General features: G+C 34.4%; 1 protein-coding gene and 1 long non-coding RNA gene across 2 annotated transcripts in view; one reads left to right on the forward strand and one right to left on the reverse strand.

The window, feature by feature from the left end:
- rab40c (RAB40c, member RAS oncogene family) overlaps positions 1–14,738 on the reverse strand; it is a 35,434-nt gene that overhangs the window by 4,153 nt on the left and 16,543 nt on the right. Inside the window, exons 3-5 of the mRNA NM_001040348.1 lie at positions 11,865–11,925; positions 10,874–10,951; positions 2,625–2,847 (exon numbers count right to left, since the gene is read on the reverse strand). Coding sequence (NP_001035438.1) covers positions 2,625–2,847; positions 10,874–10,951; positions 11,865–11,925 — 362 coding nt within the window. The remainder of the gene's footprint in view (positions 1–2,624; positions 2,848–10,873; positions 10,952–11,864; positions 11,926–14,738) is intronic.
- The window catches only part of LOC141381204 (uncharacterized), a 28,589-nt gene continuing 21,925 nt past the window's right edge, over positions 8,075–14,738 (forward strand). Inside the window, exon 1 of the long non-coding RNA XR_012400999.1 lies at positions 8,075–8,340. This is a non-coding gene — a long non-coding RNA (uncharacterized lncRNA). The remainder of the gene's footprint in view (positions 8,341–14,738) is intronic.

Below are 14,738 nucleotides of genomic sequence, written 5' to 3' on the forward strand. Positions count from 1 at the left end.
ACATATTCTGCTTCTTCATGAAAACAGCTAAGGAGAGCAAAGTAGAGCAGAAATCGCTGCCATTTTGAAAAGCTTGTTGAAAGTACTTCCCATCCTCAGAACGGCAGGATGCTGCATCTGCTAAACAGCTCATCTGAGGCACTGCGAGGTCTCATGGGAAAATCCCACATAATAGTGGAAACAGACAGAGAAAGAAGTGCCTCGCTGAAAGCCTTCTGCCTCTAATTATGCTGCTCCGGACTACATAACAGTGTGGTTTTCTATGCTAATGGAAAGCTACGCTGATCATGCCAGCATTTCTCCATCACCCAGAAGGTTGAAACCAAACATTTCCACTGTATTTATGGGACTGTGTTTTAAATGGATAGATCACCCAAAAACAAAAATTGCCATCATTTACTCACACTTGACTTGTTCCAAAGCTGTTTTTTAACAGAAGATGTACATAAGAATGTTGGAAACACGTAACCATTGACTTCAATAGAAAAACAATTACAGTGCTCAACATATACGAGTACACCACTCACAAATCTCATTTAAATTCATATTTTCTATATGAAGCTTTACAATATTATATTTCTGCGGATACATTAGTTCAGTCAGTACTGAAGCCACATCTGGAGCTAATCTAACAAAATAACCAACAATAATTGTTTAAAAATTTGTACACCCAATCTTATATGTTAGGGGTAATTATTAAATTACATTTTCAAAAATCTTTCCTTTTCTAAATATGTTTGGTGACTATTTTAATATTATTTTAATAAATATATTGATTTAATAAATCCATTCTGTTTAAATGCAATAATATAAATAACCCCAATTTACTGAGAAATGTATAAAAATATTCATTTTCAAAATGGGGCGAACTCGTATTTGCAGAGCACTGTACTATGGAAGTCAATGGTTACAGGCTTCCATCATTCTTCAATACATCACATTTTAATACTGTTAATCAGAACGGAACTAAAAAAAAAAACTGATCATATTATGCAATACCCTGTAATGATTTATTTTCTTTCCTCTTAGATTTTTGTTTGTATATATTTATTATTATTAATCTTTTTACTATTGGAAAGAGTATGAGCAATTCCAGCATTATGGATGAGATATTTGCAGTAAGAACTCTAAACATAAATTCACATGGAAAGTATACGTTAACTGTATATTGAAACATCTGTATATATATTTTAAAACAACTAACCACCGAGTTGAGGGATCAGAAAAATATTAATCTGTAAACATTTTTAGATATTAAATGAGGAAAATAAACATGCGTTATAGATGCGACCAAAAAGTGCACATTTTACACCATACTTTGTAGTAGGGCTCTACTATTAGGGGGAAAATATCTAACTGCGATTTCTTTCACAGATATTGTGATTTTGTTTTAGTTAAGCTTCAGCTCAATCACACTTCTTATATGGCCACTTGTGGTGCTTTTTTTAGGTGCTGGTTGTTGTATTTCCTCTTGCTGGCAGAAATTCTGCGACAGCTCTTACAAATGACCAGTTTTTGCTTAGTGTCTTTGACTTTGAAACCAAGATATTCCCATATTACCGACATGCTGTTTTTCCTTGATATTGATTTGTCTATTAATGCTTTTGAAACATCAGATGCCATCATCCCACTCGTCTGCGCTTTCCAGTTTGTTTGTTTGTATTGTGGACATTACGCATGTTCTGTTGCACTATTCTGATTGGCCGAACGCAAGTGTGCTCACTCAATTGGCTAGTAAGACAGTCGTGCACAGATAGCAGTCATGCGTTTGCTCTGGGTGGGGGAAAGTAAATAATATATATATTCATATTGCAGCCTCTTGTAATTAGCTAATCGCAATGTTTCAAATCACGATTGTGATGAGATTAAATGCACAGCCCTACTTTGTAGCAATTCTGTAAATTAACCTGCCCAACCCAAACGAAAACAATGCTAACTAAAATTATAAAAGTTGGCTCTCCATATAACAAAAATTATTGATTTAATTTTATTTTACAATTTTATATTTATGAAGAAAAAGCTTCATTATGGATGTGACAAATGCGAAACACTTTATGACTTTCAAATATAATTGTTTGAAAACACATTTTTGAGTATTTTTACAGTACTCCATCAAAACCTAAAAGGTTTTGCTATTTTAGTGAAAACTTTTTTTTTTTTATGGCAAGGTTGACATTTGCATTCAATTGCTCGTATACTTTTTGGTTGTTTCTATCCATCAACCCCTTGCTCCCAGAAACACCCCCCTGGTTTCATAATGAGTTTACAGGCCTTCGACAATCCCATATACACATGTATAAATAATTTATCTAATCGGTTTTCCATTTTTTTCCTGTATATTCTAATTTTGGTAAGAATTTTGAGGTTTGTAAAGGTGTAAAAATGTGTCAAATTAATATTAAATTAATATCAACACCATAAAAAAACGCAAACTGGTTTGGAAGAGTAAAGGTTGTGAGTAGACAATGACCAAATTTTTATATCTGGATGAACTATCCCTTTAAAAATGTCAGGTAGAATCTGCATATTTGTTACTTTTTCGTAAACAGACATTGCTGTGTTTTACATCATAAATAATGTTAAATTTTTTTGTCATAATGAGCATGTTCAAGAGGAAACCTCACCTCTGTTGGGCCTCCAGAACTTCTCCATCCCATGCCTCATCAGGACGATGCGCGAGAGCTCTGTAAAGGACTCGATGACGTTGAAGTTGCAGAGAGGACTCACTTCAAAAAATGTCATGCCATTCTTTTCTGCGTATGCCCGTGCCTGTTCTGTGGGAACCTGTCGCTTGAACGCCAGGTGTAGCCGGTTACCCACTAGAATACGGGGCACTCCAGGTGCATGCTGGGGAAAGACAGAGAGACAAGAAAGTGTTTCAAACGGGGGATGGGGAAGACCAGAAAGGTAGAAAACACAGAGAGGAAGATACACGGTGCTGTCAGACTGAGTGAGTCTCAAACAGTGTCACAGCTGGCCTGTCTCATTTATTTATTCAATGAGGCCTGTCATATCTGTGCCTTTCTCTAGTCCACAGAGAAAAAGAGCACTCGCTCATGTTTAGAAGCTGTACTGAGCAGTGCATTTACATCAAACACGGACTGTGCAATATGACAATATATATATATATATATATATATATATATATATATATATATATATATATATATATATATATATATATATATATATATATATATATATATATCAAATGAACTAAAAAAAAGTTTATCATTTCGTATTTTGCTTTATTTTTCATTTTCTGGTGTAATATTTGTATAATTTATATGAGCGCTATAATACACACCATTACATGAATGTAGACACAATCATGAATAACATCACAAGAAAGTTGCAATCTTGAAATGCAGTGTTTACATTTTGCATTTTATTTGACGATACTGGTTTATTTTTGTTTGACCTGTAATTGTTAGTTTATGCATACGTTTGATTAATAATAACTTTATATTTCTATATTGTTTTTATAAAACATTCCTTATAGCTCTTAGTGTTCAATGTGAAAAATATGAGCACATATGAATGAGCAAACTTCTTAGTTTACACTTTTTAAATGTAAAAAAAAAAATCCTTTATATGTGGTAATAATTATTCTACTAATGCTAATCAACTATCAATTGACATAAATGGTACTGTATTGTGATACTGTATTATGTTATCTGATTACGAGAACAGTACATCAATCTAGTGTTTCAAATCTTACTCTTTCAATTTGGAGTAAAGTCTCGATCAATAGACAATTAGACATAACTGGAAAGAGTTTGACTGGAAAACAAAAATGAGTTTTTTTAGAGCGCCATTGATGGTGTCAAAATATGTTAACAGTCCACAGTCAGAGGAATGCTAGAGGGGTTGCAGGAATGTAGGCAATCACACACACATATTTTGAGAATGTCTGACGTTACTGGCATTTTGGCAAGGGATAAAGATTGAGATAATGAAAATAATGCTGTTAGATCTACCTCCTACTGCCCTGGTTTGCTTGCTTAAAGGGATACCCCAGGATGTATATAATAAAAACCAGTGAAATAAACTACATAAACTTTTACTGAGTGCAAGAAAGTCTATAACTATGCATTGGATAAGGCCACACCCTCCAACAATAGCACAGTGGACAAAAAACATAGTATTCCCAGCTGTATAATAGAAATTTAAAAATGATGTATGTATTTTTATAATTAGTTTTTTATTTACGGGTAATGTTACTTGTTATTATTTATATATAACTGCTGCTGTCACTGACTGTTTAGTCCTATACATTTTTAAAAATGTATAAAAATAAAATTACAAAAATTAAAAAACAAACAAATATATAAATACATAAGTAAATAAATAAATAAATCATTGGATTTTTACATTTCATACATTATTCATACAAATGTGTGCTTTTACTTTGCATGAAAGCATTTTGCCTAATTTACATGACATGCGTGTGCATTTCATTTTGTTCTTAATAGGGTTGGGCATCTAAGCTATAATGCCGATCCGATACGCATCTCGATACAAAGAATACGATCCGATATATTAGCGATACATTTGTGACATATTGCGATGCGACACGATACGATTCACACCCATATCACGATACGATGCGATATTTCAGCACTAACTAATTAGATCAAGTTTATGAGATTATGTGAAAGAGGATGCTGTGCCATTGAATGAGTTTGATTGATTATTTATTAACCAAGCAAAACCAAGACTTTTTTTACAAACTGGCTTTTCTCTCAGAGCCAGAGTGTCAGTTTACAGTAGAGGGCCATTTTAGAACATATAGCACATATTATTTAAGTATTTTCAAGATAAACAGAATGTATAAGTGCAATATATATTAAAATATATATATTTGCACTCTTTCAACATAAAGGTTTAGCATTGCACAACAAGAATTGTGATTTAACTTTTCAACTATGAAAACAAGTTTTACAAAGATATATTTTGCCACTGAATATTCAAAACTTAAGGTCGTGAACTAGCAGTGTTATGCTGCTTTGAAACATCACTGTCACTGTAAACAACAGGCTAATAAAAATATAACAAACCAGCAATCTTCTTGCTGTGAGGTGGTCAAACTACCCACTGTGCCACCGTGACGCCCATTATTTTTATCATTATTATTATTAATATTATTATTATTGTAATTAAATAAAAATTAACAGAAGGAGGTGTTCAAAACCTTCGTTCTCCGTGACACTAGGCTGAATATCTTTGCAGATGAACAGGGCCGGCACGTCCATAGAGGCGACCTAGGCGGCCGCCTAGGGCGGAAGTATAGAGAGGGCGGCGTCCGCAACACCCCCCCTTACCACCCGCATCCTCAGTTATGTCCGCGACACCTCCATCAGCGCCCGCTTGTCCTCAGTTATATCCGCGCATAGGGTGGCAGAATAGAGGTCCGCGACACCCACGTCCTCAGTTATATCCGCGCATAGGGCGGAAGAATAGAGGTCCGCGACACACGCGCGTCCTCAGTTATATCCGCGCATAGGGCGGCAGAACAGAGGTCCGCGACTCCGGCGCGTCCTCAGTTATATCCGCGCATAGGGCGGCAGAATAGAGGTCCACTGGAAGATGGAGCTTTCACAACAACACAGTGGCGCCGCTTCAAGTGAGATTTCAGATTAGTCGTACTGCCCGTGTATTTTACAGATGCGCGGCACACTTTTGCAAATTGCATCTGTCCTGTCATGTCGTCCATCCTTAAATCCATAATGTTGCCATACTTTAGATTTAAAACTCAGTGGGGAATAAAATGTTTGTTTTGCTTCTCGCGCTTTCTGAGGGCACTCCACTAGCTTCATCCGCACACCTGATACAGTTGTAGTGTAAGTGTACACATCCGCAAATCCGTTGCTAAGGCTTACTTTAAGTAGGTCGATTAAATTATGCGCCAAAAACAGGTTGACAACACTTGTTAATAAATAAAAAATACATTCTATATTAAAAATATAAGCTGTATCTTGGAAAAACCGATGCATCTCGCAAAAACCGATGCATCTCGATTTGCTTCCAAAATTTCATTCATCCTCTGCTGCTCTACCGATGCACTCGCATCGTGCACGCGCATGACCGCGTATCGATACATATCGGTTAATCTTCCCATCCCTAGTTCTTAAGCATTCTAATCCTTTCCTTTGTATTTCATTTAAAGTATTCTAAATTTGTGAACATGTGATGTGGTTAAACATTTGCATAAAACACATTCAATTCCTCTCCTTGTAAGGGCTTTTAACACGACTCTACTATTAAGCCTTTTTTACTCTTGTCAACCAAAAGCCACTCTCTACTATCTCACTAGATTCTCCAGCAACGTTCAGCGTTACTCTCAAATCCAGTTCAAACACAATAAACACCTTGTGTTAAGACAAGGGTAACAACTCTCATTCGCCCAATTCAGCAGCATATACACTTACTTAAAAAAGTGTATCTTATTCAAAAACAAAAAATTATGTGTTCTTATTCAAAAACAATTTGCCGGCCAAGCCATAACCATTCTTTTCCTACTTTCATGATATACAGTATGATTTTTTATATATATATATATATATATATATATATATATATATATATATATATATATATATATATATATATATATATATATATATATATATATATATATATATATATATATATATATACATACACACACACACATATATATACATACATACATACATACATACATACATACATGCATACATACATATTAATAATATTGTAATATTGTGATATTGTGATAATATTGTAAATAATTTAAATATCTAATGTATAAATGGATATAATGCAATAATTTACATGTATTAATGTGTGTGCGTATATACACATATATTTATATATTATATAGTGTATATAGTATATAATATATAAATAAAATTTCATTCATTGGTTTTTATTTATAATTTATCAATTAAACATGAAAACATGTATGTATGAAGAGACCCATTTTTAGAATCTGCATTCATGTCATACCTCCACCAAAAAATAAATAAATAAATAAACAAAAAAACAATAAGACCATGTAGAGATTTACAAAATATCAGCACTGCTTGTTTACCATATCAGCCAATATTAATAATATATTATCTCATGTATTGATAATAGTAAGGAAACTGGTCCTGGGCAAGTCCACTGCAGTCTGGGACACAAACTTTCTGACATAATGACTTCTATCAAATGCAGGGCAACTGAAAATTAAATCAACCTCACTGCAATCTTACTTTTTCATACAGGCCGCATCGTCTATGTTGAGCACAAGTATCATTTAGCGCTGGGTAATTAATAGAAATGTAATCAAAATCGACATTCAAAACCTATAATTGATTACATTTTCTAGGACGATTTTTAAAATTACTTTCCCAACGTGCCACATGACCCCGCTCTGTAAAGGCTGTGGCTGATTTCTACTTCTACAGCCACTTTGCAGCCACATCTGGTCTTTGGTCAAGTAGGACGATGGACCTATTCTTGAGCCGTGCCTGCACTACATTGACGATGATTGGAAGCTATGCCAGAGAGGCCTTTAGATGGCATAAAAACTGGACAGTGAACAAAAAAATTGAATAAATAAATGAAATAACCTATCATTTATCATAAAAAAGTTAAAATGTTTAATTAATTGAAATTTTGCTTTTAGGCCAAATTACTATTATGATAAACACATAAACAAACAACATCAACTCATTATGATGCAGTAAGCTCACAATCCAGAGCCAGTCTATCATGAACAAGCTCAGGACAGTTAAAAAAAAAAAAATCTACATCTTTGAATTAAATCAATGAAAAATGTTTATCTTTGGGTGAACTATCCCTTTAAATGGCTAAATGTTTATTAGCTTTCTGGCAAAGACTTTAAACATTTCCTCCAAATACTAATGTGATGCTTACTGTGCAAATCCCTGCACCATGCACCCTTCCAAAGCTCAGCAAGGTCAAAGCTCGTTCTGCAATGAAATGACTCACTGTGAATCATCAGCTCAAGTCTGACTCGAGTAACTGCAGCAAAGTCAAAGCAGAGGCTCAAGTATTTCAATATTTACAAAAGCAGGTCAAGAGTCCTCAGGTTTACACCTCTGCTTGCAAACTAATGCAACATGCTTACCCCATTGTCTGTGAGCAGTCTGTATTTTTTTGTGGAAGAAAAAAAGTCTACAAATAACAGATCCGCACGTTTACACGAATATACACTACTCAAACAAGGAAGGAAGGAAGAGACTGTAACTGTAGCCTATGTGTGGAAGGAGACTGTAGTAAGGAAGGACATCCTCTCTAGATATCAAGCACAGGAACAAGAGGAAGGAAGAGGAGAGTCAGCGCGACACTGTATGTAAAGAGTTCACCTCGCTGGAAAGTAACTCTTCAGATAATTAACAGTTTCAGTATTTTGTGATTTACAAGTATTTTCTGTTTGTTTGCAGTTGTGAATTGCATTTCGAGACCTCAATCTCTGCTCTGTTGACTTTTGATGTTGAAAGTTCAACTCTATAGTTTAGCAAAGTGACTTTTTTGTAATTTTAATAGTTTGAAAAAAGATATAGTATACGCAATAATATATAGAGAAAAAAGTTTGTAAAATAACAGCTAATGTACTGATGTTTACTACAATGTTTTCGTCCTGTATTATACAACACCAACCCAGACAATATATTAGGGCTGCTCGATAATGGAAAATCTGATATTGCAATATTTTATTCTTCTGCAATAAATATTTTGATACAAATACAGATTCAGACGATGGTTTGAATAGCAGTATTTGATGCTTTTTAGGGGAGTCTAACAGTATTCAGGTACAAAAACTGAATGATTACAATACAAAAAAAATGCTTTTCTTACTTTGTTTTGCTTTGTCTCATTTCTAGTCCAAATATCAACTAAATTCTGAGTTCAAGTAAAAACATTTTGTTTTAAAATTCAGATGGAATAAAGAAAAATTAAGAGTTCTTACTTAAAACAAGCAAAATTATCTGCCAGTGGGGTAAGTTCAAAAAGCTTGTTTTCGCTTTGAAATGTAGATATTTGGACAAGAAACAAGACAAAAACTCTAAGCACAACATATTTATTTCTTTATCTTTTTTGTCGTTGCATAAAATCACATAAATACAGCGATTAAATCCAATTCTGTAGCACCTGGTCAACTATAATTAGGCCCACAGAGAATTTTTAGTCTATCATTGAGTCTGTATTTACTTGCGAAATTTTATATTTATTCAGTTTTTAAATGAATTTCACTAATATTATTGTGATATAGTAGTAATAATAATAATATTAGTAATAACAACATTAAAATGTTCATTTGATTTTTTTTTACAATACAGTTTGTAAAGTAATATGTTCTGTCTTTTAGTAGAAATATTTTTTGACAGAATTACTTTGTTTACCAAATAAGTGGATTTAATTGGATTTGCATTGTAAATATTAAATAAAAAGTACTTTAAATAAAAAGTAAAAAAGCTATTGTTTCTGATTAATAATATTATTATAACCCTGACACCAGTCAACGGGCCTGACACAGACACACATACACAGACAGACACACACACACACAACGCGCTGCAGACGTTTTGGCCCCAGCGGCTTTCCATACTGGAGCGACTCCCCTCAGATTCAACACGCATGACCACGTTCATCAAATTTGCTTAAACTAAGCGCCCTAAAGTATTACTGTATTTCACAAGGATTCTGACACAACAACGCGAAGCATACGCTTTCATTGCGTTTAATGAGGAAACACGCTAAACTTGGAGGGCTTATGCTGAAAGGCAGAGTAATGCCCTGTCTTTGACAGCTCGCGACTTCACCAGATGAATACATTTACAGAAGACACCAATACTCTGATTTTAATATGATTAAGATAATACTCTTATTAAAATTCTACCGTGTAGCCTTAAAAGGAACCTTACCTTAAAGGAACACCAAGTCACGAAATGGGGAGGAAACTGGATAACCTGTGATGCAACTAATTGTTTTATACTGGAACTTGCCTTCAAAAACTGCTTCCTTGGTCTTATCCACATTTATTGCATGTTAAACACACGTCCACCACAATAGGAAGTAAAAAAAAACAAAAAAACCTGCGACTGCGTTAATTGCGTTAATTTTTTTTAACGCGTTAATTATTTAAAATTAATTGCATGCGTTAACGTGTTAATTTTGACAGCGCTAGTTTTTAGCTATGATACCAACTAAAATCTTTCCGCATAAATTCGCAGATTTTTTACAAAATTCTTCACAGAAATAGCGAAAAATGTCTGCAAATTATGTCTGCAAATTCAGGCTAAACATGGCATTTCTTTGCGATGTGACTACTGTGGATGTGCAAATTGCGATTTCACAATACATTGAAGCAATATATTGTGCAGCCCAAAAATGTATCACTTTAAACCAGGCAAGCATGGGCTGGTATAAGATATGATGATATCATTGGTATGATAACCAAAATAAAAATCACGGTTTTGTGATTACTGCTGTAAAATATGTTCTTTTTAAGGGTAAAACAACTTTTTCCTCCTTTGAACACAATTTATTTTGGTTTAAAAAACATTTTAAATATTTTGGAAGAGTAGCTATTGATGTCGAGGGTCCCTTTTTTGCTGGAGATACTGTTGCCCTAAAAATAACTAAACAAAATAGTCTTTGAAAAAAAAAAGGTTTTAAAACCTTCGCGAAAACTTTGAAGCCAGTTACCGTCCCATGTCTACTTTAAACTAATAAAAATTTGAATAAAAGTCACTTTTTGTGTAAACAGACAAAAAGCGTACAGAACATATAAAAAGGCAACTCTGAGGCTGATAGTCCTTGATTATTACTGCACAAGTATATTTGTGATATCACTTTTTAGATTCAGTTTAAAATTTACCTCATCAATCTCCCTGATCCAGCGGTCTATCCCATCAAATGACCAGCGGTTGGTGATGTCATACACCAACAAGATCCCCTGCAGAGGACAAACAAACATGCATTGTTAGCCGGTATCCTGTTCATGCAGCGAGGAGGGACTTTAACAGACTTACAGGACAAGAACTGCACGCTGGAAAAACATTTCAACACACACCAAGCAAATGAAAACGAAAGACTAAAATTTTTGGTCAAAAACATTTGTTAAATCAAATAAAATAAACAAAATCACAATAAAAGAAAAATTAATAAGCAAAAATAATAATCATTAATAGAATTAATAAGCACTCATTCGGTGGGAGAAAATCTGACCTGAAGAACCTGTAGATGGCCATTTTACAGCCAACGTACGAGTCAAGCTCATGATTATATACACAAACATATTTTCTATATAGACACAAAACATGTTCAAACTTTTCTTCATTTGCCCAAGATAGTAAATCATTAATATTAAAGTCCTAATTCTTTCTAATTGGTTTAGTTTTATTCGTCTAAGTTGCATTTGCATGCCTTTGGATTAAGTGTCTGTTTAAACATTTATTTTATTACTGAGAGGTTTGCACATTTAATGCAAGTTATTGTAAGCTGTGCAAACATTAGACTTTGCTCTGGTTGACACTGGATGTGTTCTGTTAACTCTGTTAAACTACAAACACAAGTTATTTAAATATAAACTAAATATTAATATGTTCACAAAATTTTGTGAGAACACAAATTATTTTTTTTTAGCAAAATAAAAATATCCTTAAATAAAATTCCACTAGTTTTTCTTTAAATAAGAGTTTGATTTTAAACACCTCTGTATGTAACTACATTTTTACATTCTTGTGGACCATGTAAACTTGTTTATAGCTCGCGGATGTCTATTTTTTGCCTTTGGCAGAGCACTTAGCACAACACAAGTCTGCTGAGCAAGAGCAAACAGTGACACATAAACATTAATGTGCTTTTACCTGCGCTCCCCTGGAGTACGACCTGAAAATGGTGCAAAACCTGCCTTGTCCCGAAGTGTCCCTGAAAACAAACAGAGGCAAGTCAGGACAAAAATCGCAAAATAAACAGTCTGTAAACACTGTGTCAATAAAGCTTGATGCATGAGCTCAGCTTCAAAACACTGCAAGCTCCACTTACAGGCACCTTTCTAATAACCAAATTAAATTTCAGTTTTTAGAGTTACAAAAGCACATTTTAGAGAAAAAACACAAAGCTAAACTCATCCCATATTAATTAATGGGGAGCAAATTCAGTTAGTAACAATTTATAAATATTTGGGTGTGATGTTGGACAATAAACTCAAGTGGGATGTACGGACTGACTCTATAAGAAAAAAGCTTCAAACGAAAACGTACTTCTAAAAGAAACTCTTGTCATTTAATGTTGACAACACAATGTTGATTATGTTTTATAGTGCATTGAAACATTTTGTGTAATCTGTTGGTATGAAAATGCTTCCGAGGCCCAGAAGAGGTCATTGGGAAAGGGGGTAACAACAGCCAGTAAGTTGTTGGAAATAAAAATGTAGAGCATTGATAGTATATACAAAGAAAGAGTACTAAATTAGGCTATCATGATTGTCAATGAAGAGAGACATCTTTTACTAAACACCTTCCAATTGTTACCATCAGATCGATATGGTGTTCCTAGATGTGTAAGAAATAGGGAAAAAAAAATGTATACCTTAAGTTTTTTAATTCCTCCTCCCTCAGTGACAGTTAATGGCCAATAAACTGCATATTTATTTAGAATAGGGGTCCCATATTTCTAAATAATTTATTTATATATATTCTAAATGTCAAATGTCAGAAATCTCTGTGATTGTATGCTGCAAATGAGATTTCCCTACAAGGAAAAATAAAATTAACTAACTAACATGACATACATTATCTTCAGCAAAAACACGTGCATACTTAATTTTTCTAACCAGGCTTACAAGGCAACACATTTCACATTGTTTTTGCACTAAACAACAAGGTGTCAAAACTGAACAAAGCTTTTCACAAAAGTGTGGTTGCAAAAAAAGAGCAGAGGAGACGAGAAAGCACTGAAAACGGCAGAAGAATATGAGAATCTCAATTAAAAGATAGAAGTAAAAGCTTTCCTATTGTGATGTACTGTATAAATGAAACAATAATGTTTTGTAGTGGCTATAAAACAGTGTTTCTCAACCACGTTGCTGGAAGACCACCAACATTGCATATTTTGGATGTCACCCATGTCTGTCACACCTATTACCGCTCTTTCAGTCTATAATAAGCTGATGATCTTAATCAGGTGTGTTTGGTTAAAGACACATGGAAAAAGTGCAAAGCTGGTGGTCCTCCGGGAATGTGGTTGAGAAACACTGCTGTAAAACATTAAAAACACTTTACATAATTTAAACATAAACAAGAAACCAAGAGTATGCATACAGCATACAACAACAACAAATTAGTGGACAGAGATTTAGTAATATCCACTATTTGGATGAGCTCATGCTTACAGAACATTTTTTTTTAATTCCAATGTGCTACTTTTCAATTGTTTTTTAATGTAAACACATGGTTAACAGATAGGTGTTGCCATTATGCTTGTGCCTCACATCTTTTGAAGTGCCGAACACATAAATGTACATTTTTTTTAAATGCTACTGAAGCTTTTACACATAGCGTTAGTCATCAATGTATGATTCAAAGCACTGGACTGAGTAGAAGAACTTGTAGGAGGGGCCAGCATTGCAATCTTCTGTTTACAGGAATGCAAACAGTAAACTTCTGTTTACCTATGAGGGCTCTGTATCCCACTCTTACTCGTGAAGCAAATACGGAAGTAACTGAAACTTCAATTCAGCAACATTCAGCTAGTCCTGCTAGTTTTTCTTCAGAACTTGGATGCACTCCAGAATCTGACAGTTTGATTAGCTATAGGCTCTAGAACAGTCATCTGAAGTGTTGTCATACAGTGTTATGCCTGGATTTCATAAATAGCCCTGTATTTACTAACACAGACTATATTTAAAGTGTTGAAAGTAATTTGCGTTTTCCTCCTGTAGAAAAGGTCATAAGAACAATGCTTAGTGGCTCAATGTATTACAACATTGTTTTTAAAAGACTAAACACTTTGTTGATATAGTGTACAACCAAGCACAAGTGGTCAGAACACAAACGAGTCGCAGGTGATAAAGTATTACTTCCAAAGAAAAGCCAGTCTAAGCAAAACGCAAGCAGGCGTCTGTAGCTCCGCTCACACTCCACTTTTTTGCCCTTGTTTGCATCCCCTGGTCGGTGCAATGATGCACGAACAAAATGGTGATGGTTGGCCATGCCTACTAGTAGCTTCTTTTGCATTCTTCAGAAAGCTATGGATGATGTCACGGATACTACATCCATATCCTTTACAGTCTATGGTGGATACTCTCACACAAGTCTGTGATTTTTATTTTAAACTGATTCAGTTTTCATGTTTTTAAATGCAAATACACATTCTGTGTGAAATACCCCTTAAAAAACAAGCAATCAAATAGGGTTGTCAAAATTAATTGTTTCTTCGGTGCACTGCGATGCAGACGCGGACAATTCGGTATCGGTTCAGTAATAATCATAACCGGTTATTACTGACGTCATTTACCTCATATGCGCTCTGTCGCGAGGGAGGCGATCGCGAGTATTTACAGCGCTTTAACTACTTAAAACTCATAAACTGTGCACAATTTCACTGTGCGTGTTTGCTGGATCAGTCTTTCACTGACATATACAACAATAGCCCCTATTTCACTGAGATCGAGAGAATGAAAGTAGCCTACTCCATTTCTCTCTCTCTCTCTCGCTCTCTCTCTTTCTCACACACACACA

Source organism: Danio rerio, chromosome 3 (assembly GCF_049306965.1).
Source record: "Danio rerio strain Tuebingen ecotype United States chromosome 3, GRCz12tu, whole genome shotgun sequence".
NCBI classification, from domain to species: domain Eukaryota; kingdom Metazoa; phylum Chordata; class Actinopteri; order Cypriniformes; family Danionidae; genus Danio; species Danio rerio.